Source organism: Cervus elaphus, chromosome 10 (genome assembly GCF_910594005.1).
Source record: "Cervus elaphus chromosome 10, mCerEla1.1, whole genome shotgun sequence".
Lineage (NCBI taxonomy): Eukaryota > Metazoa > Chordata > Mammalia > Artiodactyla > Cervidae > Cervus > Cervus elaphus.
Window position 1 is genome coordinate 18,301,564 of NC_057824.1, and position 26,494 is coordinate 18,328,057.

Sequence of the window (26,494 nt, forward strand, 5' to 3'; positions counted from 1 at the left end):
GTGGCAGGTGCTCACCCCCACCCCTTTCAAGAAATGGGCTTACTTAAGGCACTCCTGGCTGGCTGGGCGTGGCTAAGGGGTGGATCTGAAAATCTCCTTCACTTGGAGAAGCCCCAGACTGGGGGAGGGGGGGGGGGGGGGGGGGAGACAAAGCACGGGGCAGGACAGGCTGCACAATGGACCGGATCCACTGAAAAAATGAAAACGCACTGGGTCGGTTCAAAATTATTAATAATCCCAAGATGGTGAAGGCAGAACATTCGGTGAAGTATGGTGGTGGTTTAGTCGCCAAGTCGTGTCCGACTCTTGCGACCCCAGGGACTGTAGCCTGCAAGGTTCTTCTGTCCTTAGGATTTTCCAGGCAAGAATACTGGAGCAGGTTGCCATTTCCTCCTCCAGGGGATCTTCCCGACCCAGGGATTGAACCCGGAGTCTCCTGCAATGCAGGGAAGCCCAAAATCACCCTTGATGGTGGATGAGCCCTGATAAGTGTCAGGCTTGTGCGACTGAACAGGTGTATGTCCATGAAGCCCTGATAAAGGAGCTGGGGGCACTTCTAGGGGTGGAAAAGCCAACATGGACACCCCCACCTCCAGTTTCTGTCCCTCCCTGCCCAGGAGCCTCACTCCAGGCTGGCGTCTAGAGCTCAGCCTCCAAAACTCCAAAAGCTGAGTGCTTCAGGCCCTCTAGGGGTCAGGTGTGTCTCCAGTGGGAGAGTGTGTCTCAAACCCAAAAGACCCTGCTGGCCCTGGGGGCTGTGCCTCCCAGGCGTTCTCAGCCAGGGGCCCTGCTGGCAGGTGGGCTGGGTCATACATGCTGGGCCCAGCAGGGCCCTCAGTTCTGACTCAAAGCCCTTCTTTGGAGCTGAGAGTGAGGAACAGTCAGGGCTGATTCCCAGAATAAACACCCCACCCATAGTCAGCCCCAGCCTTGCAGCCATGGCAAGCCAGCGCCAACAGGGAGAGAGCTCTCCAGGCTGCCTGCTCAAGGTTAATAAGTCACCCTGATCTCACTCTTGCCATGGCTCCATCCTTGTGCCTGGGCCCCACTCACAGTGGATTGCAGGCTTCATTAATAATAACAGCACAGCTACCATTTGCGGTGCTGTTTCTCCCTTCCAGCCCTTTGTGTTTGCTCTTAGTAGAGCCTCATATAGCCCCATAGCAGGCATGAGGATCACCGTTTCCCAAACAGGGAAAGTAAGAGAGAGTTGATGACTTGGCTGAGGTTAAGGGCTAGAGTTTGGGGTTTGATAGATACCATTCATCTATCCTGGTTCCTATTACCTCTCCTACATCTGAAACAAGTCTTCAGGCTCACATGTTGTCTTGTATTATTCAATTCCAGCCCCTTGAATAGATTAAAGGCTCTGGAAAGAGAAGAACTGTATTTATACAGCTGAGTTTCTGCTGGACTGAAACTCATCATGTGTTAACCGAGGAGCCATGTACTAAGTGGGCAGGTACATGTGTGTGAATGAGCGAGCCATGTCCCCTCTGGGTACTGACAGGTAAGGAGCCCACCCTAGACTGAGTGATCCCCTTGGAAACCTGGATGAGTTTGCTAGCCCAGCACGCAGCAGACCCTCAATAAATGTTGTTGAATGAACACGTGATAACAGTTTAATAGGCATCTGTTTGAATGGATGGGAACCTAGGAGATGTTCAATAAATGTTTATTGGGAATTCCCCGGTGGTCCAGCAGTTAGGACTTGGTGCTTTCACTACCCGGGATAGGGGGAGGGCGGGGCTTGGTTTGATTCCTGGTTGGGGAACTAAGATCCTGCAAGCCACGCGGCATGGCAAAAAAAAAAATTCATTGATGAAGGATTAAGGGACAATATTCAGCTCCCAAATATATTAGCAATTATCTTAGCTCCAGTGGCTATAACAAAATACACAGGCTGGGTGGCTTAACTAACCATTATTTCTCACACTTCTGAAGGCTGGAAGTCCAAGATCAAAGTGCTCACAGACTCAGTTCCTGGTGAGAGCTCACATCCTTGCTTGCAGACGGCCACCTTCTTGCTGTGTCCTCACATGAAAGGAAGAAAGGGAGGGAAAGAGAGAGCTCTAACTTTCTTCCTCTTCTTATAAGGCCACCGATCACATCATGGGGACTGCATGAACTTATTTAAACCTAATTACCTCCTAAGGGCCCCATGTGCAAATATTATCAGATCAGGGGTGGGGGTAGAGCTTCAACATATGAATACAGAGGAGGACACAAACCTTCAGTCTCTAATAACAATATTTATGATGATGCTAGGCCCTGGGCAGGACCCTGTAGAGGGGGTGATAAAGCAGATACTGTCCCCTGTCCTACTTCTCAGGGAATTTATGCTCTAATAGAAGAGACAGTATGTAACACACGGGAGGGGAGCAGGTGGCAAAGGATGGGTACTCAGAATAAGGGCTCCTGAAGGGAGGAGATCTAGTGTCATACTAGGGTGACATCCCTGTTCACCCACCTTTCACTTAGAAGGAGGAAGCCATGCTTGGCCTAACTGCTATAACAGGTGCTGCCTCCCAGAAAAGGATACCATGAAAAACCCTCTCTGAGACTGGCCCTCTGAAATGTCCCATACTCCATCTCATCACTTAGCTGATGCCCCAGGGAGGCCGCAATTATAACAAATGCTTTGGACTCAGATTGATTGAGACCACAACTTGGTCTATGTCTCCTTCTGTAAGACCTTGGCCATGTTAATCTCTGCCTCAGTTTCTTTCTCTGCAAAATGGGAATAATCATAGGACCCACCCTCAGGGCTATTGTGAATATAATGAAAGTAAAGCATCTCATTCAGAGAAAAAACTGGTCTGGCTGAGAATTGGGGGTTTCTGGTTGGGTCGACTCCACCAAAATTTTATATAGAGTTCCTCATTCTTGTTGGGTTTGCAGGTGCCAAATTTAGGGGTTTGTTTGCAGCTAAGGGGACACCAACTGGGTCCTGGAATTGAAAAGCAGTGGGTCAGGCTTAATGATACCTGCTGTGGGTATACATATGTGCCAAGTTGCTTCAGTTGTGTCTGACTTCTGTGAACCTATAGACTGTAGCCTGCCAGGCTCTGTCCATGGGATTCTCCAGGCAAGAGTACTGGAGTGGGTTGCTGTACCCTCACCCTCCCCTCCCGCGGATCTTCCCCACCCAGGGATCAAACCTGTGTCTCTTATGTCTCCTGCATTGGTAGGCAAGTCCTTTACCACTAATGCCATCTGGGAAGCCTCTTGATTCCTAGTAGTGATTGCTAATGTATATTGAGAATATACCTCATTTAATCTCCACAACAACCTCAGAAAGGAGATATTATTTTTTACCATCCAAATGTGGGAATTCCAAGTCAGAGTTCTCACTGGGAGCAACGAGCTTGTCCATGAAAACACAGGGGAGCAGAAAAACAAATGAGAAAGGTCCTCACGGGTTAAGGTTTCTTGTGGTCAGGTCCCCTCATAGTGTGGAGACCTGTGAATTTCACTTGAATCACTAGAAGCTGAACTGTGAGACCCAGGAGGGCAAGGATGGCTGGGATTGTTCACTATCTGTCCCTGCTGTCGCTGGCATCCTATAAGCCTTCCATAAGCACTTTTAACAGATATAAAACTAGCCCCTTGTGTACCTTTTACCCTACACCTGCACTCCCTCACAGCTGGAGCCTGCAGGGCCAACTGGGAAGTGAGGCCCTACACTCCAGGGCCCCCCTGAGGGCCGAATCCGGGAGGCCGGAAGGGGGCGCTCTGCGGCCCTCGGCCCCTGCCCCTCCCCACGCACTGGCTGGTCAGCCGACCCAGAACCCAGAGCGTTGGCCCTTAACAGCCCCCTCCTAGGAGGTGCTAGTTCCCGAAGCTGGCCTTCCCTCGGGACCATCTGCCGGCTAATGTTTAACCCGGCCTCACTCCACATTATTCACACTGGGAAACGAGGGTGGGGTGGGACAGGGGAGGTCACCTCCAAATGGTACGGGCCTACTGGCCTTTCATGGATCACCCAACGGCCTCCTGTCTGTTCATGCAACGGTCATGAGTACCTATTACTTGTCCATTTATGCAACCTATTATGTATCCGTTTTCTGGAAATGTAATGAGCATTTACTACCTGCCCACATAACAGCTCACAGCACCAATTATGTGCCCATTCACCCACCAGCCGTGAGCCCTACTATACCTACGTGACCACTTAAGATGCAATGAGCCCCTGCTCTGCGTCCATCCGAGAAACATATCCTGAGCACCTACTATGTGCGGGAGCATGGTGCCAGGCACGGAGGACGCTGAGTGATGAAGACCTGCTCCTCTCAGGTTCTAGCCGGGCACCAACCGCACGAATGAAGGCAAAATTACACCCAGAGTCAAGATGCCTCGCTTAGAGTGGATGGTTTTCCTCTCCCGGATTCCTCACGGCCAACTGGCAGCGTTGGTCAACACCAGGAGGGTTTGTTTTTGAACCAAGATTTGCCACCAGACAGCAAGAAGATAATTGGGCGGGGTCTCCGGGTTGACCCAAACAAAACACACTTAAAGAATTCGAGTCTGGGATTCAGTCTCAGGAGGTAGAAATCAACGTAGCCGGCTGCAGCCGATTTCTCACTCCTTGCACTTCCTAACTGCCCGCATCGCGCTGGGCACTGGGGCCAGGCGCGATCCACGACCCTCGCAGGCGCTCGCGCTGATCATGCAGGTTGTCCCCAACTGCTGGCACCAAGACCGCGGTGGGGACTCCTCCCTATTCCACCGAGAGGGAAACTGAGGCCGAGGACCAGGCGAGGGCCAGCAGCCCGACGTCGGACGGGAAGGAGGGGCTGAGACCAGCTTCGAACCCTCGCTTGCGCCGCCCCGAATCCGGAGCCCGGGCCTCTGCCCGCCCGGCGCTGCCCGCGCGTTCCTGGAACTGGGCTGGGCGGAGAAATCAGGGCCCGCGGAGAGGCACTGCCGCCGCCCTCCCCGCCGCCCCGGGCCGCGGGGGGCCTGGCCAAGGTGACCCCGCGGGAGGCAGGCGAGGGGCCCCCGCCCCCTCGGCCGCCGCGACCTCCTCCATCTTCCCGGTCTTCGGGTCTTTTCCTCTGGGCCCACACGCCCTCCCGCCGGTCCTCCTCCGCGCGCCGCCCCCTCTCCGGGCTTCCCCGAGGGCGGGACGTCCCTCCCCGCCAACCCCCCCGCCCGCCCGCCACCCCCAGGCCACCTCCCAGGCTGTGTCCTAGCGCTGCCCTCCGGCCGGGGGCGGGGCCGCGGGGGGGGGGGACCCGAGGATGGGGCAGAAGAGGACGCGCGCGCGGCCCGGCCGCGGCCCGGCGCCCCCTCCCTCCCGGTTCCCGCTCCCCGGGGCCGCGCCACCCTCCCTTCCTCCCCTCCGCCCCTCCCCCGGCCCAGCGCCGGCTCCCGGCCGCCCCCTCCCCCCGACGCGCACGCCCCGCCTGGCAGCTGGCGCCCCGGGCCTGGGGCCGCGGCGGCGAGAGGGGTTTGCTGGGAGGGAAGCAGCGGGGGAGGGAGGCGGGGGGGAGGCCGCCCCCCGCGCCCCTCCTCCTCCCCCTCCTCCGCGGCCTGCCGGTCCCTCCTCCCGGCTCCCTCCTCCCTCCCTCTCTAAGACATCCCCGCACGGCCCGGCCGCCGCGGCCACCTTCCCTGCCGGAGCTGCAGATGTGGCGGAGCGGCCGGGCGCCGGGTGGCCGTGCCAGGGGAGCCCGCGCCCCGTGAGCCTCGCGCCCCGGCCCCCGCCCGCCCGGCCCCCTCCCCCGCTCGCTCCCCCGCCGCCCCCGACCGCCGGAGCCCGCAGCCGGGAGACCGACCGCCCCCCGCCGCCGAGGTAAGAAGCGCCCCCCCCGCGCCGCCCCGGGCATCGCGCCGCGGGGAAGGGGACCGGCGGGAGGGGCTGGCCTGTCGGCGGGGGCTGCGGGACCCGGGGGTCGCCTCCCCCGCGAGTCCGCGCCTCGCCCCGGGCCATTGTGAGCCCTCGCCGGGGCCCCAGCGCTCGCTCCCTTCCTCGCTGGCTCGCGCGCTCCCTCCCTCGCCGGCTCCCCCGGCCGCGTCCCTCCGTCGCTCTCTCTCCTCCCTCCTTACCTCCGTCTGTCCGGAGGCCGGGCAGAGCCGCGGCCGGGCCCCAGGAGGGAGCAAACTTCGGCAGGGAAGTTGGGCGGCGGCGGCGGGGGGCGCGCTGCGGGGTGAGAGGGCCCCCCCACCCCAAGGCCAGGCACGAAGTTGTCTGGGGCAGCCGGGCAGCAGCCCCTTCCCACGGCGGGGCTGTTCCTAGGACGGGAGTTGAGAGGTGCCTCCTCCCGGGTCTAGGGAAGCCTCCGCCTGCTGCCCCTGGCTCGCCCCGGCCTCCCTCGGGCCCGGGGGTCAGGACTGGGAGCTGGCGTCCTGTCCAGCACTTGTTCCTCCCTGCTATCCGCGTGCACGCAGGAGGGCCTGGCTGAGTGGGGAGGGCAGGGGTTTCCAGCCTGCCTGAGGGAGGGTCCGGAGGGGGCGGGAGAAGGGGGCCAGGCAGGTGCATCCCGAAGGAGGGAGATGCCTGCGCCCTGCTTCCCCACAGGCCCCCTGGGATGGGGCTGGAATCCAGGCTGGCACCTGGAGGCCTTGGCACACTGCCCTGCCCAGCCGGGTACTCAGGCCACAGCAGGGCAGCTTGCCGCCGGTAGGCCTGTCCAGGAGGGCCCGCCTGGCCTGCCACCCTGGGCAGGGATGGTTGCAGGGAGCTGCCCAGCCCTACCCTGGGGCCTGGGAAGCGGGAAGGGATCCTGGGAGGAGCCCTGGGCCCCCAGCCATCACAGCCCAGGATCTTGGCTCTGGAGGGAGCTCTTGACACTGAGGGGGCAGCCAGGCCAGCTGGGGACCTGGCCAAGGCCTGGGCTCCCATGGTTCTTGGTCTGGGCCAGGGACAGAGCTGTGGTCCTTGGAGGCAGCCATCTGAAGATCCAGAATGCCTGGTACTGGCATCCAGGAGGGAGAGTGGGGCTTCATGGGCAGCTTCGGAAGAAGCTCGGGGAAGGGGATTCGGTGTGCCCACTGCCACATCTGTTCCAGCCCTGCTCACACATCCTCTCCACCATCTCCGAGCCTCCCCTTTGCTCCTTCTCCCCTCTGGGCCCAGGCTGGGCCTCCCAGCTGGCTCTGGCCCGCACAGGGGGAAGGGCTGCACCTGGGGACCCCCCCTCCTGGGGACACCCCTTTCTGAGCTCCAGCCCAGCTTGGATTGACCCTGTCTGCAGTCATCTGAGCTGGAGACAGTGCCAGGGACTTGGGCACGGTTTATGGGAGTTGAGGACCCCTTGGGAGCGGCCCTGTTTTCCTTAGCTCCTTCCCCTCCCCCTCCTTTCCGGAGCTGCCATTAGCGCTGACCCTCTGACCCCTATGCCTGCCCGCCTTTCCCTGTCTGTGACCTTTGACCTTTGATGTTAAATCCCTCCAGCTGGGGCTCTTCGGCCCCAGAGTGACCCTGTTGTAGGATCTCTGGTGGGTGGGGGGGCTCTCCCTGCTCCTGGCTCTCTATACAGGGACACCTGCCAGTCTCTCCCTCACTGGTGGGGAGGAGGTGCCCCAGGAAGCCAGACAGTGAGTCACCCCGGTTCCAGGCACCACTGCTTTTGGGGTCAGTGGCTTTGGGGGATTCACTGGAACTGGGCCACAGCCTGGAGGGTGAGTGGGAAAAGCCCCTGGCCTGGGAGTCTGACGTCCTGGATTTGACTTCTGGCTCCGCCACCAACTCCCAAGGGTCCTTGGGCAAGCCAGACTCTTCCCCTTTCTGGGTCTCACTTTCCTCATCTGTAAAACCAAAGGGTTGTACAAGGTGATCTTCCTGAACTGCAGAGTCCACGAGAAGACCTAGGGGTAGGGGGGGCTACTGAGAGGGGGGGCTAAGGCCAACAAAAGCCAACTCTCAATTATCTGTGGGTGGAGCCAGGATGAATAACCAAATGCCACAGACATCCAGAAACCTCATTTTAAACAATCGTGTGAACTGAGTCCCGCCCCCCCACCCCAAAGGCTTTTGTTGTTTCTGAAAAGCCCAACTGCAAATGGGTAGCCACAGCGATGTCTTCTCCTGCCCGGGCTCCGTTCCTCGCTGGGAGCGCCTTCCTACAGAGGGTGACAGGGCGACGGTGCACCCTGGCCTGGGGAAAACAGAGGTCTGCCAGGGCCCCTCCCTGGGGCGTGTCAGAGGGCCTGGACCCCTCTCAGCCCCACCCTGTGGATCCCTCTCCCCTCCTTTTCTGGCCTGGCCTTGGCCCAGGTGGTGGGAGTGTCATCGACCACCTAATTCTCCCAGGGTCTGAGCTGCGGTACAGAAGGAAGAATGTGTTTTTCCTGACAACATTTTCCCATGTGCGTTTCCATCTACCCTGGCTTGGCTTGCCTGGCATCTGAGTTTCCCACTTGGGCGAGAGGGCGGGGATGGGTGCCAGGCAGAGTTTGGGGCAATCCCAGGATGGGCGAGGGTGACGACAGCTGTGGCTGGGGGACCAGATGCGGGGCTGGGGCGTGTAGCTGAGCTCTCTGGGAGGTGTTTGGGGTGGGCCCCTACACCCCGGCGCTGAGAGGCAACGCTGGTGGTGGGGGCTGTCTCCAGTGCCCTACGTCTCCCCAGGTTCCGTGTCCTGGGCGGTGCTGAGGAGGCCCCTTAACCAAGTGGGAAATTCGGATTGCAGTGGAGAGGCCCTGAGCTGGGCGCAGTGGGGCTGGGTCTTCCTCTGTTGGGGTTATTGTTATTTTACATTTCACAGTAGGCCAGAGGGGTGACCCCTGGAAGATGCTGGCTGGTCCTCCATTTCGATTAGCTCCCTTTTCAGAGGTGGGAGGTGTCCATGGCTGCTGGGGGGGGGGGGGGCCTCAGGGGCCAGCCAAAAGATGCTGATCTCCCCCAACCCAAATTGCCTCCCCACTCTGGGCTTGTGAAAGGGTCCTAGAGATGGGCTGCAGCCCGGGCTGAGCTCTCTGAGAATGCCAGGGCCAGGCAGAGGTGGATACTGCCAGCCCTGGGTGGGAGAGATCAAAACTTTTGCAAGGCCCCTGAGGCACATCTGCCCCCGAGGTTTCCCAGGTGGCTGCCTCAGCCCCACTCTGGGGGCAGGGACCTGCACTTTCAACCAGGACCACTCGTGCTTTGCTAATCAACCACGGTTGGGGTGAACCTGACACCTGGACAGGAAAGGACTTACTTGGGTCAGGGGGGTGTCTTATGTAGTGGCACAGTCTGGAGTAGACCCAGATTTCTCTCTAGGCTCCAACTTGGCCCTACAAACCCCTGCTGTCTCTCCAACTAGTAAAAATGCCAGCTTAAGGTCCTGGGGGTGGGGGTGGGGGTGAGGGTGGGGAGGTGAAGTGGGTCAGAGGATGGAGCTGCAGTGGGGGAATGCCTCTAACAGCTCCCTGAGAAAATCCACAGGATGCCTTCCAGTGGCCATCGCAGGCATTGACATCCATCATCTGAAATGCTATACGAGCCTCCTGGAGAGACCCACTGATTCCTTTTTGGTGGAAACCGAGGCACAGGATGGAGGAGGGCTGACGGTGTCTGGGCCTGAGTTCCTGGGTTTGCCATGGCTCTGGAGGGTGGCGGTGGGGTCTGGTGGCCACTTTCCCAGCCTGGCACAAGAGGGGAGCCCGAGCTGGCCATAGCAGCTGCATGCACCGGGCCCCACGCCTCCATCCTTTCCCTGGCACTGATCCTCCTGGCCTCAGCTCCAGACTTATCCATGGGGGAGCCGAGGCCTGGCCCAGGGCTGCAGGGGACCCTAGTCCTCTTTCCCATTCCAGCTCTGGGGCTGTGGGACCCTCCCAGGGTGCTCCGGGCAGCCCCCCTCCCCGGAGTCTGACCTGCCTTCTGCCTGGGACATGTCTCTTCAAGCTTCCTCAGGCTGGGCCGGATAGAGGCCCTGGCTCTGGGCACCTTGAGGGGCAGGGAGCTCTGGCTCTCTGCTCCCCCTCCCCCTCTGATGGATGGAGGGTCTGGTTAACTGGTAGCCAGGCGGGGAGGGGCCTCCAGGGCAGAGATGGGAGGTGATTCCAATGGGGGAGGGCTTCCATCTGCTCCATGTGCCCCTGGTGGGGGATGGGCAGCGGGAGCTGAGACTCTTCCAGGGACATAACCATGGCGCGAGTGGTGGGGGGGGTGCGGTTGGCTGGAGCTTCCAAAGGTCCTTTGTCTTCCTGCTAGACAACCAGGTAGTCCCCTGCATAGGGCAGGCCTGGCGTGTGACCTGCGTGTGTCCACGGAACTCTAGTCATGGCAGATGGCTGTCTGCAGAAGGGCTCAGCCCCGGCCCGCGGCCCCCAGCCCCCTCCTCCAGTCTCGGCCAAGGGCGGGTGGGAACCTGCGGAGGCCCCAGGAGACTGCTGAGCTGCCTGACTCAGCCCTGGGAGCCTCCAGGAAGACGTTCCTGCCTGGCTGACTGAGGGTCACAGGCTAGCATTCCACTGGGACTCTGGCAGCAAGGAGGTGGGAGGCGGACACTGAGGCTTGGAGACTTGAGGGCCTGGCCCAGGGTCACTTGGGGTCAGAGAGGGCCAGAGGGGAGCCAGAGCCTCAGACTGCATGGCCCCGGCCCCTGAAATGTCAGTTCAGTCCAGGAGCCCCTCCTGATTCCCTGCTGCCCCCGTCCTCGGCACAGTGTGGGGGCAGCTGTGTCGGGAGGAAGCCTCTCTCCCTTCCCCCCACGGTCCACCTGGGTCTGCCTGGCAAGTCCCAGCCTGCCTGAGCAATTTCTTCCCAGGGCCACTCCTTCCTGTGTCCAGGACACCCCCCCCGACCCCCCCATCCAACCCCTATCACCATGCTTCCCGGCTGCTGACCCAGAGCTGTGATGTCCCCCTCCCCACAGGCTGTGGGGCCCCCCATTGCCCGGCCTGCTCCAAAGTGCCCCCCACTCCAGTGCTGCTGGCTATCTCCTCCTCCAGGCCGAGCCCCCAACTCCCTGGTTCAGGACACCTAATGGACACCCTGAGTGGTTCCGTGGGCCCTGGGCCCCAAGAGCCTGAAACAGGCCAGGCCTGGCACGGCCCCACCCACTGGGCGTTCCCTTTGGGTTTAGAGATGGCCCCTGGCTTCTGGACTTGCTTTCCTACCCAGATTGGGAGCAGAGGCGGGGCAGGATGGCTGGGAAGAGGGCGCGGGGGCGGAGTCCAGAGTTCGTGCTGGAGCCCCTGCTGGGCCTGGTCTAAGCCAGCTGTTCTGGGGAGGCTCTGTGCCAAGGCTGGAGGGGTCAGGGGGTGGCAGGAGATGAAGCTGGGGGAACTGGGCCCTTCTGGTCATCTTAACCCACCAGGGTTACCCACCAGGGTTATCCACCAGGGTTATGCCTTACCCTCACCACCCAGATCTGTTCCTGGGTCTCTCGCCCCAAACCAGGAGGAGGAGGCCTGTGTGGCAAGCAACTTCTCTCTTTGGGCCTTAAGCCCCCCAACACCTCACCCGGCTGGTAGGTACCACCAATGGATTCATCCCCTCAGCAAACTCTCAGTACCAGGTGTTTGAGAAAAGTGAAGGGCAGGTATGATGGTGCCCTTAGAGGGATGGTTTGGAAGTTCAAGCTCTAGTCCTACTCTTGGCTGGCCCCCTCCTTTCACTGATGGGGGAACTGAAGCCCAGATTCCTGTCCACATCAAATTAGGAGCAGGCCTGGTTCTCTGGGTCTGAGTCCCCAGCACACCCCACTTAAACTGCTGCCCAGTTCACTCTGGTAGGAGTGGCATTAGTGAGGACTTGGACCAGGGCACCTGTACCAGGCAGCACAAGGCAGTGAAGGCTGGGGAGGCTGCCCTCAGCAGTGTGGGGACAGAGGCAGGTCCCTTGCTTAACTCTCAGGCACCTGGAAAAACAGCCCACGTGTGGCTGCAGAAGGCAAAGATCAGAGAGGGTGAATCCGGGGAGACTTGCTGGATGAGGTCGGAGGAGGGTAGCAGCTGGAGGAGAATATGGAAGTGTGGAAGGTTGTGGGGCAGGAGCTAGCACCCAAGGCGGGAGTATCAGGCTGGCAAGAGGCAGGGAATCCTGAGAAAGGAGGTGATGAGTGGGAGAGTCTGGGGATAGAAGATGGGCTGGTAAGGAAGACGGCAGTCTTCTGTATAGAGTACTCCATGGCTCCCCAGTGCCCTCCAGGTCACTGCCCACTGGCCTGGCCTTTCTCTTGGGCTTCCTCCTTTGCTGAATGACAGAGAGACTTGCTGTGGGTCAGTTGGGGCCACACCTCCAGGCCTCTTCTGTGTTGGGTGCAGACTGTGGGCTTTGGAGCTTGGAGGTGAATCCCAGCTGTGCTATTGATAAGCTCTGTGATTTTTGTCAGATAGCAGAACCACTCTGAGCCTCGGTCTCCCTGTCTGGAAAGCGGAGAGGATAGCACCTAACTCCCAGGGTCCTGAGGATGGACCAAGATGGCACACAGGAGGCATGCTGGCCCTTCCTGGCCCGCCGCCCCCTGTCCATGGGGATCTTAGCAGCCCCCTCCTGACACTGTTCACCTCTGTGCAGGCTGGGTGACCTTCATTCTCATTCATCTGTGGGCCCCCAGGACCGAGTGGAGGGCCTGGTGTTGGAATGCATAACTGAGTAGCTGGTAAATGAAGCGGAGGGAAGGGCCGAAGTCCAGAGCCCGCTGGCTGCCTCCTGCCCCGTGAGTTGGTGGGTGCTGTTCCCAGTGGGCCTGATCCCTATCCCGGGGCTGTGGGGTGACATGGGAGGCACTCCTGGGCTCGTCCTGCAACCAGGGTCAGTATGGGAAGCGCAGTGTTTCCTCCTCGGTGGGGACTGGGCCTCACCCCTGCTCCCACCCACAAGCCCAGAGTCCTGGGTCCAGGACCCTGACGCGGGTTACCTGCCATGTCCGGCGTGCACAGGTGTGACACATGCGTGTGCCTCTATGTCTGGGGGTGCCCAACCATGTCCCGTGGGCTGCTGGCCAACGCCTCTGCAGGCCCTCAAGAGCACTGGCCGAGCGCCCAGCGCTGCCCGCCTACTGTGAGCGGCGCTGCCTGGCAGGGTCCAGGGCCGTGCCTGAGCCTTGCCTCCGGGTGTGTGTCTCCGTCTGGCTCCCCTGCTGCCGGCCCCTCCCTGGGATCTGGGTGGCCCAGGGCCCAGCCCTTCCCTCTGCACCCGCGCCCCCCCCCCCCACCCCTGGCCCCGGGCGTGGGGGCTGCTTGGCGGGCTCCCCTCTGGCCCAGGCCCAGGTGCGGGCAGTGCTCACAACCCCACGCACCACCTCCCCCCCAAGCTGGGCAGACAGGAAAATACCAGACATAGTTGTGCAAAGGTGGCTGCAGGCGGGCGGGCAGGCAGCAGGGGGCGGGGGCCCGCCTTGATGGGCTTGGAGCCACCCGGCCAGGGGAGGCCTCTGTGCCAGGCTGGGCCCCGCAGCTGGACGGGTGTGTGTGTGTGTCTGTGTGTGTCTGTGTGTGTCTGTGTGTGTCTGTGTTTGAGCTGCACCCCCCACCCCAGCCTGGTGTCACCCTGCTGGCGTTGGGGAGGGAAGTGTGGATCCTAGGGAACTGGAGCTGGGGAGGGGCGTGGGCGAGCCAGCTGCTGGCCTTGCAGCAGCAGTGCTGCCTGACCCATCGGGGTGACCCTGGAGTTACTATGTGGGCCACCCCCCCAGCCCAGGGTTGGGAACAAGAATCCTCAGGGCTACCAGTTGCTGGCACCGCCTGTGTGCCAGGTGCCAGGCAAGCTTGCCCCGTGAGCTGGCACCTTATCCATGGCGCCTGTGTTCCTGATGAGGAAACCAAGTCGCAGAGGGGTGGTGGCTGGGAGACTGGGACCTGATAACCAGACTCTGGGTCCCTAAGGTCCATAAGCCACTAACAAGAGCCCCAGGGGCATGCAGGGGCGTGCGTGTGTCCAACTCTCTGCAACCCCATGGACGGTAACCTGCCAGGCTCCTCTGTCCATGGAATTCTCCAGGCAGGAATACTAGAGTGGGTTGCCATGCCCTCCTCCAGGTGACTCTGGGTACAGACTCAAGTGGGGGCTCCCAGCCTGCATCCTTGCTCAGGAGCTGCCCAGCTGGGAGCTTTCCCGAGGCCTTTATGGCTTAGCAGAGAGCTTGGCCCTGACTGTGTCACCTGGGAGCCCTTGCGTTCCCACCTGGGCAGGGTCTAGCCTCCAGGGGACCTGGAGAAGCTGCCCCCCCTCCAATCCGTGTGCTGGCTGAGCGCCCATCTTGGGGTGAGGGCAGGGTCTGCTTTCCCATCTGGAGGTTCCTGGGGAAGGCGAAACCCCACGCTCTTCCAGGAAGTGCTGTCTGCCCCGCACTGGGCCTTCTCTTGGGACCTGCACGGGCCCTCAGGATAAGCCCCTCTCTGGTTCCTGGGAGGAGGCTGTTTCTTCCAGGGCTGCTCAGAGACTGTCCGGGGCCTCCCAGCGCTCTCTCTTTGATGCAGTTGGGTTCTGGAAGCGGACTGGGGCCAGTTGGGGCCACCCTGTGGGACAGCAGGGCCTGCGGCCTTCCCTCTGAGGGGCACAAGCTTGTGTAGTTGTGTCCTCAGCTGAAGCAGGGGTTCTCCCAGGTGAGGGCGAGACTCTAGGTCTGTGGGTACAGCAGGAGGGCCGGTGCCCTCTGTCCTCACAGCTCCCCAACTGGTCAAAGACTTGGGGGACTCAAGTGCTGGTGACAATTCATTTACAAGTTTAATTATGCACCTACTATGCACCCGGCACTGTTCTAGGTGCTGAACATTATATAACAGGGAAGCACTAAGTAATCATTGGATGGGCATCATCGTATTGATTTCTCCCCAAAATCCAATGGAGGGGGGGGCGTCTTACACTGTTGTGTGTGTGTTTAGTCGCTCAGTCATGTTTGACTCTTTGCGACCCCCATGGGCTGGATGTAGCACACCAGGCTCCTCTGTCCACGGGATTTCCCAGGCAGGAATACTGGAGTGGGGTGCCACTCCCTGCAGTATTATCATCATCTTCATTTAGAGATGAGGACAATGAGACCCAGACTGGGAGGTGACTTGCCCTGACTCACTCGGGCAGGACATGGCAGAGCCAAATTGGAGACCGGGTGGTCGGACCCATACTGGAGCCCCGCTCTGCAGCCTGCTCAGGAAGCGGGGGTCCGAGGAGGAGATGAGGCCTGCCCCTGCCTCCGGCTTCCGCCTCTGGGCGGCTGAGGAGGGCGGAGCCCTTGGCCAGAGCAGGGTGCAGCAGCGGTTCCCAGGAATGCGGGGCTGTGGGGCCGTTTGCTTTGGCAGCATGTCTGCCCTCAGCTCTCCAAGCCTCCCTCTGGGCCCCCCAACAGTGGGCCCCTCCAGTGCCCACTCACTGCCTGCTGCCCCTCGGGGTTCGGCATGCAGCTCCCACAAACCCCTGGGCAGGCAGGGGGTGGGAAGCCAGAACCCCTTTGCCTGCCCCTTCCCACATCCAGGGGTCCCCAGGGGGCTGATGGGTGAACATGGTTTCTGGGTTCACCTGGGCTTGAAACTCAGCTCTGCCAGAGAGAAGCTGTGTGACCCGGGACAATTCAAGCTTCGGTTTTTGCATCTGTAAAATGGGGATGAAACAGCACCTGACTTAAACAGGTGCTTGTACATTGCCCGACCATCAACAGCTGGCGGATGGTGGTGATATTCGTCCTCAGCTTCCAGTCCCAGGCTTGCCACCTACTTGTGCAATGTGGGCCAGCGGCCTCCCCTCCCGGCCCTCAGCGCCCCCCATAGGACCCCTGTACTGATGGTTTTGGTCCCTGTACCAGACACATGGACATCCTCTGAGCAGGTGGGAGCCGATGGGCACAGGGGAAGCCAGGGACTTGCTTCTGCTTTCATTTCATAGCAAGAAAGCCACGTGGACTTTTGAGAAGTGCCTCCTGGGCCCTTGTCCCCAAGTCTTAGGCTGGACAGGTCATGGCTGACCAAAGGGCAGAGTCAGGACTACACCCCACCCCCACCACCACCCATCACCCGGGAATAAGGGGTGTGCCTCTTGTTGCCTGACAACACTGCTATCCTGGTTTCCACTCACCTGGCTCCTCGCAGCTGTGGGTGGGCGGGGCGGTGGGGGCCATCTTACAGCCGACCCTATCCTCTATTTTTGCCAAGGAGACCCCGAGTGCCTCTCAGTGGGGTGTGCCGAGCTCAATGCCTCCATCCACACCGGCCCTTCTCCCGGCTCGGGGCCAGCTAGCGGGCCTCTCCCAAGCAGGGACGACTGGCTTTCTCCAGAACAGGTTCCTGCCAGCGGCTCCTATTAGCCTGGTGACCTTGAGCCTCAGTTTCCTCATCTGTGCTCAACAGAAGCGGCTTTAGAGGGTTCGGGGCGCAGAGATGGCTCCCGGCACAGGGTGGGAGCGTGGTAGATAAAGACACCCCCTCCCTTTTAGGATCCGCGCTCCGCCCCTTGCCGCCGGACCTGGCGGAGGCGGGGCCTTCTCCGGGTCTCAGTTTCCCCAGGGGCCGGGCCAGCCGAGCGCTCGCCCCGCCCCTCCGCCGGGGGCTGGCCGCGCCGCCAGGTAGGGGCGGCCCAGCGCTGCGGGCGCTGCAGCTGGGGGCCGTCTGCGCGCGGCCGGCGGGCGCACAATAGCGGCCATTGTCTGCGCCAGGCCGGCGGGCGCGGCGGGGCGGGGGCCGGCCCCCCGAGGGCCAGCGCGGCCCACCCTCGGGGTGACCCCGCCCCGCCCCCGCCGCCCCGGTGGTCCCCGCGTGCTCCCGCCCCGCGCCGCTTCCTCCCGCTCCCTCCGCCCTAATTAGTTCCTTTCGCAGCTGGAGCTACGGCGCCCGGCCGCGCGGCCACCTCGGCGCCGCCTCCCTAACCGCCCCCTCCAGCGCTCGGGGATCGCACGACCCCGCGGGAGCAGGGCGCTCGTGGGGTCACCTCGCGACTAGCGGGAAACTGCTCCGGGGCTTCTGCAGCCGGGCTCCGAGCGGCACCCGCTGGGCACCGGTCCTCTCTGGGCTTCGCGCTGCCTAAGGAACTTGCCTCTGCTCTCGGCGAGGCGGGTCCCAGTCCTTATCCGGAAAACAAACACCGAGTGTCCACCCGCCCACCCCCAATAATCAATCTGGTGATGGCTGGCTGGCCGGCCTCCAGAGGGGTGATTGCCGCGCCAGAACCCCGGGACTGGTACGTCCCGCTCAGGGCCTCTGAGGCCCAAGAGAAGTGACCCTAGCTCTCGCCTGCCCCCCTTCATCCAACCCGGGAACAAAGAGCAGAGCCCGAGCCCAGAACTGGCCACCCCCCTGCCTGTGGGGGGTGAAAGGGGCCACTTCCAGGTTGGCCACGGTCAAAGTAGGAAGGAGGGTCACAGGCGTCTTTCCCTTGGATGGATGGGGACAGCCTGGGGTGCGGGAGTGCTGGGAGCTGTGGGTTTGGGGGGCTGATCCTTCCTCCTTTCCTAGGAGTGGCAGGACCAGTGGCAGGAAGTGGGGGGGTTAGGGTGGGGTCTCTGGGGACTGGGTCTGCTGATTCAGGGGGTGCTGGAGTCGCAGCCTCACCCTGGGAGACTAGCTCCTTTTGGGGTCCTCCCTCTTTCTGAGCTGAGGCAGTGTCTTATGCAAGTCTCTAGTTCCTCCCTGGTTCCCCTCTGGCGGGGACCTGGGGTGGGGTGGGGTGCAGTAGGCAGGTGCCGAAAGATGTTATTTGAGCAGTGTCGCCGGTGAGAGTCAGTGTCAGTCTGAATTCCCAGTTCCCAAACCATCCTGCCCTTGTGGTCTTCTCCAAGAGATCGGGTGGGGGGCGGGGGACAGAGGCTGTGGGGAGGCCTGTGGCCCTAGGCCAGCTGAAGGACCAGGCCACCAAGCCCTTCCTGGCTCCTGAATTCTTAATCAGCATAAATATTTACTTCCTTCCTCCCTCCCTTTCCAGGCTCCCAGCACAGAGGAGCTTCAGGGAGGTTGGACTGGGCTTGTGTCTAAAAATAAACAGGTGGAGGGACAGGCAGACACACAGACAGACAGACATCACTGGGGCGGTGGGGGGGGAGGGGTCAGGCAGAGGGCAGCTCCCTGCCCAGACAGAGGAAGAGTGAAGGGGACCCAGGTCCATTTATCACTGTCACCCACCCACCTGCCTGTCTAGGGGTGTCCTAAAGGGGACAAGGTGGCAGTGTGGTCCCAGCCCCTGGCATCACTGAGAACTCCCGACCTATGCATGCCCTGCAGGTTCATCCACACAGACCTGTCAGCTCCCACCTGATGGAGGGACAAGGCAAGTCACAGATTTCAGTCCCACGGCCAACCACCAATACTCTGATAATGCAGCCCCTCTCCAGGCTCAGAGACTCCAGCGTTGTTTTGCCATGTGCTGGGGCCTTGGGATGTGTCCTCAGAAGCAGAGGGCTGTAAGTGAGGACTTTGTGACCTGTGTGCACACAGGGTCTTGTCTGGGAGATGAATGAGCGGAGGCTTGTAGCTGGGGCAAGGCTGGTTTAGCATTGCCTCGGGGCTTGTCCTGGAGAAGATGACTGGGAACATGGTTCCCTGCTCCATGAAAAGAGCTCCAGGCAGCTCAGCAAGCACACACACTAGTGAAAAATAGAGTCTTTTTACCAAGTGGTGGTCTTGGGATGTTCTGTGTAAAATTGTGAAGAGCTGGATTTGGTGAACGGCAGGGATTATCTTCTTTGGCAGATAGATTGTCAGGGTGCAATCATCTCAATGAACAAACACAAGGAAACAGCGTTTCCCAGCGTGTGAAGTTAAAAAAGCGTGCTGCTGTTAAAAAATGATGTTTGAATTTGGAATGAAGAGTTGACCTTCCTCTTGGGTTTTTTTACATGTGAAGAATGTTACGCCGTTGAGAAATTCTAAGGAAGCGGTGAAAATGCACCACTCAAAATAAGAGTATCATCAGTATTTTAAAAATTATGTATGTATGTGTTTTACTAACCACTAGACAGCTGGTCACTTCCCCCTACCCTGGCCTTGGCTGGGCCATGGTCCACAGCTGCCCCCTGGTGGTGGCCCAGCGCCTCTGGCTCCCAAGCCTGTGGGGCCCTCTGCCCTGGAACTCAAGGCCACCCGTCTGTCCGCCCAGCCCTTGGGACCAGGCCATGCTTTGCAAGGCTTGCCTGGGACAGGCTCTGGGTCTCAATCCCTTGGAATTGCCTAGGGGGCTGCCTAGAGGGGTTGGCCCAGTGGTCAGTAGCTAGGCCCGTTGAGGGCTACCTGGGAGGACACTCATTGCCCTTCTGGCCTGGTTCTGGGTCTTCCAGCTCAGATCAGGCATGTATCCCAGGCATGACCTCCCACCCAGTCAGAAATGACCTTTGGGACTTGCCCGGCCAGTTCCAGGGAGAAGATCTGGCCTTGAGTCTGAAGGCTGTGCGACTGCCTAGCTCTGCAGCTTGAAGCTGTCGCTAAAGCTTCGTTCATGGCAGGCTTGGACCCTGTGAGCTTTGCTTCCCAGAAAGCCTCGTGGGAAGTGAACGCGTTAGATCCAGGTCGGTGGTTGGCTCTCTCTGATATATCTGCTGTCCGGGGCCACCGAGAGGGTCTCTGTGCCCGGGAGACAGCCTTCACACTGCCCCATGCCCACTGCCTCTCTGCTCCTGTGGGCTTTAGTGGTCGCAGCCCGAGGACGAGTCTGGGGTCCCAGTGTCACAGCACAGCTCCTGCTTGCTCTCAGGTTCCTGCCTGAATACCAGCTCCGGAGCCCCTTGCTGCCTGCTGCCGCCCCCACCCCCTGGCCCCCACCACCATGCACTCCTTGGACGAGCCGCTCGACCTGAAGCTGAGCATCACCAAGCTCCGGGCGGCGAGAGAGAAGCGGGAGAGGACGCTGAGTGCAGCCCGGCACCGAGCCCTGCACAGGGAGCTCGGTCTGGCGGACGACAGCCCCACGCCCGGGTCCCCGGGCTCCCCGCCTTCAGGTACTGCACGCCCGGGCAGAAGCAGCGATCTTGGAGCCCTGGTGATAGGAAAAAACGTCCCCCAATGGGCCCACCTGGACGCTGTCGCAGCCCCTCACAGCCTCACTTAGGGTGCCCCCCCCCCGACACTGTCTGCCCACCCTCTCAGCAATTCATCTCTGCAGGAGACACTGTCCCTGGGAGGAGGGGACTGACTAGCCCAGCTCCCGAAGCTGGCTCAGCAGAGCTAGTATTCAGACTGAGGCCTCTGGGTGGATTTGGGGGAGCTTTAAGGGGCAGCAGGGGATGCACAGGTGGTAACAGAAGGCCTTGTGGCCCCGCGTCTGGGCTCTGAGGCAGTGTGGTCAGCCAGCCAGGCAGACGGGGGACCAAGCCCAGCAGGTGCTTCTCTGGGTGGGGGGTTACTTGAGGCTCAGGTCTTCTGCTCCATTTCTTTTTTTCTTTTTTTTTTCTTTCTTTTTTTTCCGCTCCATTTCTGAATGTGGACCCTGAAAACCGGATCTACCATATCTGAGCTGGGCCACCCAGCTCAAACCTTTCATGTTACAGAAGGGGGCACTGAGGCAGAAAGGGAACGGGGGGAAAGTGAGTCAAGTTCTTACCTGACATTGTGACGGGAGCCAGGGGCCCTGGATTCAAGTTCATATTCAGTTATTTACCCTGTGTGCCAGCCCACCCCCATCTGAAAATGAGTACTTCCTGTCTTAACTGATGGCCAGGCTCCCACCTTGGAGAACGTCATGCCTGTTGGCTGTGGAGTCTCCGATTCCTGAGTTCCGGGGTGTCTGGGGATGGGGGCGCCATGGCTAGCATCTGCTCCAGGTCACAGTGGAGGAGTCACGGGCAGGAGGGCCTGGCCTGCCGGGACTCCTGGCCCCAGTACCCCCAAATCCTGCCTTTGCCCTAGGCTTCCTGCTGAACCCCAAGTTCCCCGAGAAGGTGGAGGGACGCTTTTCAGCCGCTCCCCTGGTGGACCTCAGCTTGTCGCCGCCGTCTGGGCTGGACTCCCCCAACGGCAGCAGCTCGCTGTCCCCCGAGCGCCAGGGCAATGGGGACCTGCCCACCGCGCCCGCCGGCCCGGTAAGGGGGAGCCATGCGTTCTCGAGACGGTGCAGTTACCTCCTGGGGCCAGTGTTACAAAGGACCACAAACTGCGTGGTTTAAAATGGCAGCAGTGTGTTATTCTGGAAGCTGAAGTCCAGAATCACAGTGCTGAAGGGGCTCTGCGCCCTCCCAAGGCTCTGGAGGGCTCTTCCCGGGCCACCTCTGGCTTCTGGCGGCTCCAGGCGCTCCTTGCCTTGTGGCCATGTCACTCGTCTCTCTTCTCTCTGCCTCTGTCATCACATGGCCTCCTCCCCTCTGTGTGTGTTTCCAAATCTCCCTCTTTCTCTTGTGGAGACACTGGTCACTGGGTTTAGGGTCCCTAGCCAGCCTGACATTCTCTAAACTTACGTCTGCATAGACTCTTTCCACAGAGGTCCTATGCACAGGCACCAGAGGCTGGGATGGGACCTGTCCGGTGTGGGGCACCGCTCAGCCCCCAGACAGAAGGAGATGGGCCAGGCGGGCAGGGATCTGGGCCAGCGGGCCCGCGGGCAGCTGCTGACCCTCTCTGCCCCCCACCTCCCCCAGGACCTCCAGCCGCTGCGCTACCTGGACGGTGTCCCTAGCTCCTTCCAGTTCTTCCTGCCGCTGGGCTCTGGGGGGGCCCTGCATCTGCCTGCTTCCTCCTTCCTCACGCCCCCCAAGGACAAGTGCCTCTCGCCAGAGCTGCCCCTGCCCAAGCAGCTGGTGTGTCGCTGGGCCAAGGTGAGCGGGGAGCCAGGCGGAGCTGGGCGGGGCAGGGTCCAGGGCGGGCGGCCCCCTCGCGGGCTCAGCACACTCCTGGCCTTCGCAGTGTAACCAGCCCTTCGAGCTCCTCCAAGACCTGGTAGACCACGTCAACGACTACCATGTGAAGCCCGAGAAGGACGCGGGCTACTGCTGCCACTGGGAGGGCTGCGCCCGCCACGGCCGCGGCTTCAATGCCAGGTGAGGGGGGGCGAGGGGGCGGGAAGGGGGGCCCAAGTGTCCAGCGGCTGAGCCGTGCTCCCCACCCCCCTTCCCCCCCGCCCCGCCCCCTGGAGCAGGTACAAGATGCTTATCCACATTCGCACGCATACCAACGAGAAGCCGCACCGTTGCCCCACCTGCAGCAAGAGCTTCTCCCGCCTGGAGAACCTGAAGATCCACAACCGGTCACACACAGGTGAGGGCCCCTCCGCAGCCAGGGGATGGGCGCGCACCCCACTCTGTGGCCATCCCTTCCCGAGCACCACTTGCTGGGGGTGGGGGCACCTGTCCTGTGGGGGGGAGACCCGCCACATGCTCTTGGGGCACAGACACGTCTTCCTGCGTCACACTCCGCACTGTGTTCGTGTGGCTGTCGACTTGTGCCCCCTCTGACTGCGGCGTGTCCTCTTGCCCCTCACGGACCCCGGCATGCACAGTAGGGCCAGCACTGGCCAGCAGAGCCACACGCCTAATTTTAAATTTCCGAATCACCCACATCGCAAGAAAAAAAGGTACAAAGAAATACACGGTGAGATGAATTATTAATGTGATGATACATTCTCTTGAGCCCAGTATATTCAAAATGCAATCATTTTAATATTAAAACATCAATGGGACACTGAAATTCTTCGTTTCCTACAAAGTCTGCAGACTCCGGGGTATATTTTATTAATTTATTTGACTGCCACGGGTCTTGATTACATCGTGAGAGATTGTTCGTTGCCGGCGCACGGACTCTGTAGTCGTGGCACGCAGGCTTAGTTGCCCTGAGGCATGTGGGAATCTTAGTTCCCCGACCAGGGATCGAACCCACGTCCTCTGTGTTGCAAGGTTGGTTCTTAACCACTGGACCACCAGGGAAGTCCCTCTGGTGTATATTTTATACTCGAGGCACTTTCAAAAGCTCACAGCCTTGTGGGGTTCTGGCCAGCCCTGGTCGGCGGGGACAGCCCTTTACTAAACCTGGAGCCACTGGTGAAAGTGAAGTGAAAGTGTTAAGTCGCTCAGTTGTGTCCAACTCTGGGACCCCGCCATGGGGACTGTGGGATTGTAGCCCACCAGGCTCTTCTGTCCATGGGATTCTCCAGGCAAGAATACTGGAGTGGGTTCCCATTCCCTTCTCTGGGGGGGTCTTCCTGACCCAGGGATTGAACCCCCTGTCTCCTGCATTGCAGGCGGATTCTTTTCTGTCTGAGCCACGAGGGAAGCCCTGGTGTAAACCTGGGGCCACTGCCGAGTCAGGGTCAAGGGCACCCCTGTGCGCTCACTGTGAGCCAGGCACCAGCAGGGTCTCTATGTCATTACTTGCGAAAGGGGTCGCTGTCATCACAGCCTGAAGCATAGGCCCAAGGCCGAGGGTACATACAGCCAGGCCACCGGAGTCAGAGCTTGTGTAGGTGCTGGGGCCTGCGTTCTCGGGCCGTCTCGGCTGGTGGCTGAGTGGGCGGGCGGGGCTGGCCTGGGCGGCCGGAAGCCCCTGACGCAGGCCCCGCCCCGGCCCGCAGGCGAGAAGCCCTACGTGTGCCCCTACGAGGGCTGCAACAAGCGCTACTCCAACTCCAGCGACCGCTTCAAGCACACCCGCACCCACTACGTGGACAAGCCCTACTACTGCAAGATGCCCGGCTGCCACAAGCGCTACACGGACCCCAGCTCGCTGCGCAAGCACATCAAGGCCCACGGCCACTTTGTGTCCCACGAGCAGCACGAGCTCCTGCAGCTCCGCCCGCCCCCCAAGCCCCCGCTGCCCGCCCCCGACGGCAGCCCCTACGTCAGCGGGGCGCAGATAATCATCCCCAACCCCGCTGCCCTCTTCGGCGGCCCCGGCTTGCCCGGCCTGCCCCTGCCCCTGGCCCCCGGCCCCCTCGACCTCAGTGCCCTGGCCTGTGGCAACGGCGGGGGCGCCGGGGGTGCGGGAGGCATGGGCCCTGGGCTGCCCGGCCCCGTCCTGCCTCTCAACCTGGCCAAGAACCCGCTGCTGCCCTCACCCTTTGGGGCCGGCGGACTGGGCCTGCCCGTGGTCTCCCTCCTCGCTGGCTCCGCTGGCGGCAAGGCCGAGGGGGAGAAGGGGCGTGGGGCCGTGCAGGCCAGGGCCCTGGGCTCAGAGGGCCGCAAGACCCCCCTGGAGAGGACTGAGGGCAGCCGCTCCCGGCCCAGCCCCGACGGCCTGCCCCTGCTGCCGGGCACTGTGCTGGACCTGTCCACGGGCGTCAACTCAGCCGCCAGCAGCCCAGAGGCGCTCGCCCCCGGCTGGGTGGTCATCCCGCCAGGCTCCGTGCTGCTCAAACCGGCCGTGGTGAACTGAACCCGCTCGGTGGACGCGGACCACCTGCAGCCCAGCCGGTGGCTCCCAGCCCTGCCTGCCTGCCCCCGACGACGAACGGAAACTCTTCTGCGAAATAGCAATAATGTCCTCCTGCCTTGGGGGCACCCCTGGGCAGCAAGGATGGTGCTAGTAGGGCATTGTGGGCACCCAGGCTCCTGAGGTGGGGGAACCGGGTCTGCTGGCCGGCGGACAGCCGTGCTCCTGGGAGCTGAGGCCTGGCTCATCTCCGGCCCACGCCTGCCCTCCCCCTACCCACTCTGGTTGTCTCCCTCATCCCATGGCCAGCTGGGCAGGTCACCCTCTCTCCCCTGCCCACTTGCCAGCCCTGACCCAGCCGTGGGGGTGGGGCTGGGGGTGGTGTTGGCCCTCCCCGCTGGCCCCAGGCTCCCTCTCACCGCCTTCAGTGGTGAGCTGGGAGGAGCCCCCTGGGATCGAGGCCCCACCCTATCCTGCTTACTCACTGGGCCCCTGCTCTGGAGGCTCCCGACCCCTCTTCCTCTGGTCCACCCTCCAGAGGGAGAGCAAGACAGACGCAGGCCGCGGCTAAGCCACAGCAAGAAGCCACCTCCCCCCATGACAAGGCGCCTCCCAGCTGAGGGAGGGAGGCCCGCTCGACCAGCTGCCCCCCACTGCCTGCCGTCTGCGGTGGCTAGCACACTGCCTGAGGTGGGGGTCCCTGCTCTGAGCGGGCTGGCTGCTTGTCTGCCTCCACATCCCTCTGCTTTCAGGGAGCCCTGAGTCGGGAGAGGTGCCCAGCTCAGGGAACAGGCGGGGCTGGGCCTGGCCTGGGACCCTGCCCCGGGGACAGTGGAGGCCTGCAGGGCAGTTAGAGCGGGGAGGCTGGCTAGGGACAACCCCGGGCCGAGACATGGCTTCTGTTCTGGGGGCGCCAAGGCAGAGCCGGCACAGGGGAGGGGGCTCCAGGCCGGTGCCAGGCATGGGAGAGTCCCAGTGGCCATGGACAGACAGACGGAAGGACCCGGGCTCGACAAGGGATGTGGGGCAGCGAGGCAGCCAACGGAGGCCGTGGAGGCAGAGGAAGCCAGAGGGGAGAGCTGGCCGTGTGGCCTGCTTCCTTTGGCTTCTCTGAACTGAGCCCCTGCCCTCCATGTCCCCACTCTGGGAACCAGGGGAGCCCAGGGTGCGGGGGCTCCACATGCCCCTGGAGCCCACACTGCTACCCCAGCCCAGCAGCCAGGCTCTCCCCACCAGGCCCTGACGGGGCAGCAGCTCGTCTCGTGTCCCGCCCTGGGCCCTCGTGCTCCCTCCCGTCGGGGGCCCAGTTTCAGTCTGGGAGGTCCTGGCCTTGGCCCTGCCCTGGGCCACACCCTCCATGTCCCAGCTGCAGGACGGGGGAGCTGCGGGGCTGCAGGGGGACCACTGGCCCCCATGCAGTCCTGGGGTCTCCCTGCCGCTTCTCTGCTCACCCGCCCTTTCCTGGACCGCCCTTCTATCCCAGAGGGGTCACCCTGACCTGGCCCGCTGACGGGCCCGCAGTGCTGGCTCTGCCCCTTGAAGGGGCCACAAGCAGAGCAGGAGGGAGCTGGTCTCCTTCCCTCGCGCACCCCCCCGGACCCAGGCCCCCCACCCCCACAAGGGCCCCAGGCCTTAAGTCCCCTTTGGGGTGAGGGGTTGGACTCAAGCCCCAGGAGCAGAGGAGCAGGGCATAGGAAGGCGACATTAGCTCAGCATGTGACTCGGTGATAGACCAGGCCCGAGGGGGCCGGTGTGCGTGTCGTTGTTGTCCGTCTGTTGTTGCACATTCCAGGATATCAGTATTCTAACAGGTTCTAAGTGCCTTTCTATCGTAGCTTATGTTTTTCCTCCTCTTGGCTCCATTGCTGTTAGCATAGAGTTTAAAAAAAGAAAAGAGAGATAAGCTAATGACTATAACAATATATTCCTCCATGTGAGAGGAAGTTTATAAAGAAACGGAATAAAAGTGAGTTACAAACATGCTTTGTCTTAGATGTGTCAGGAGCTGGGCCATGCTGGGAAGACCACCTCCTGCCTGGCTCTGGGGTCCCCCGCCCAGGCCGAGGCCCTGCTCTGGGGCTTCCTCCCAACCTTGTGGGTGCCACAGGCTCTCCATCTGCTGCTGGGAGCTCAACAGGATGGGATGCGCGGTGCTGAGACGGCAGGTTCTGGACCACACATCGTGGGTTCAGCCGTACCCACTATGAGCACCTTGGCTCTAGGAGGGGCCTGGCTCCCTGGCCTCCTCGGGGCCGTCAGGCTGGCAAAGGCTCCTCTTCCTCGGCTGCACCCCGGCGCTGACCCCCCAGGTTACTGAGGGGCTACCACCCAACCCAGCTCAGGAAAGGGA

General features: G+C 61.5%; 2 protein-coding genes across 3 annotated transcripts; both read left to right on the forward strand.

Moving 5' to 3' along the window:
- Positions 1–1,487: 1,487 nt before the first annotated feature.
- LOC122702143 (collagen alpha-1(I) chain-like) lies at positions 1,488–17,084 on the forward strand. The gene is made up of 10 exons (XM_043915635.1): positions 1,488–1,510; positions 4,676–4,971; positions 5,172–5,411; positions 5,580–6,152; positions 6,524–6,625; positions 7,485–7,542; positions 12,820–12,993; positions 15,022–15,266; positions 16,305–16,433; positions 16,747–17,084. Exons 1-10 carry the CDS (start codon positions 1,488–1,490, stop codon positions 17,082–17,084), a joined length of 2,178 nt encoding a protein of 725 aa, XP_043771570.1.
- On the forward strand, positions 5,601–26,124 carry GLIS2 (GLIS family zinc finger 2). 2 transcript variants are annotated; one of them, XM_043914200.1, is made up of 7 exons: positions 5,601–5,797; positions 19,547–19,790; positions 20,698–20,870; positions 21,423–21,599; positions 21,688–21,821; positions 21,920–22,038; positions 23,348–26,124. In XM_043914200.1, exons 2-7 carry the CDS (start codon positions 19,619–19,621, stop codon positions 24,145–24,147), a joined length of 1,575 nt encoding a protein of 524 aa, XP_043770135.1. In that variant the 5' UTR covers positions 5,601–5,797; positions 19,547–19,618; the 3' UTR covers positions 24,148–26,124. The 2 variants fall into 2 exon arrangements, with proteins under 2 accessions (XP_043770135.1, XP_043770136.1); XM_043914201.1 differs by lacking the exon at positions 5,601–5,797 and adding an exon at positions 17,661–19,361.
- The last annotated feature ends 370 nt before the right edge of the window (positions 26,125–26,494 follow it).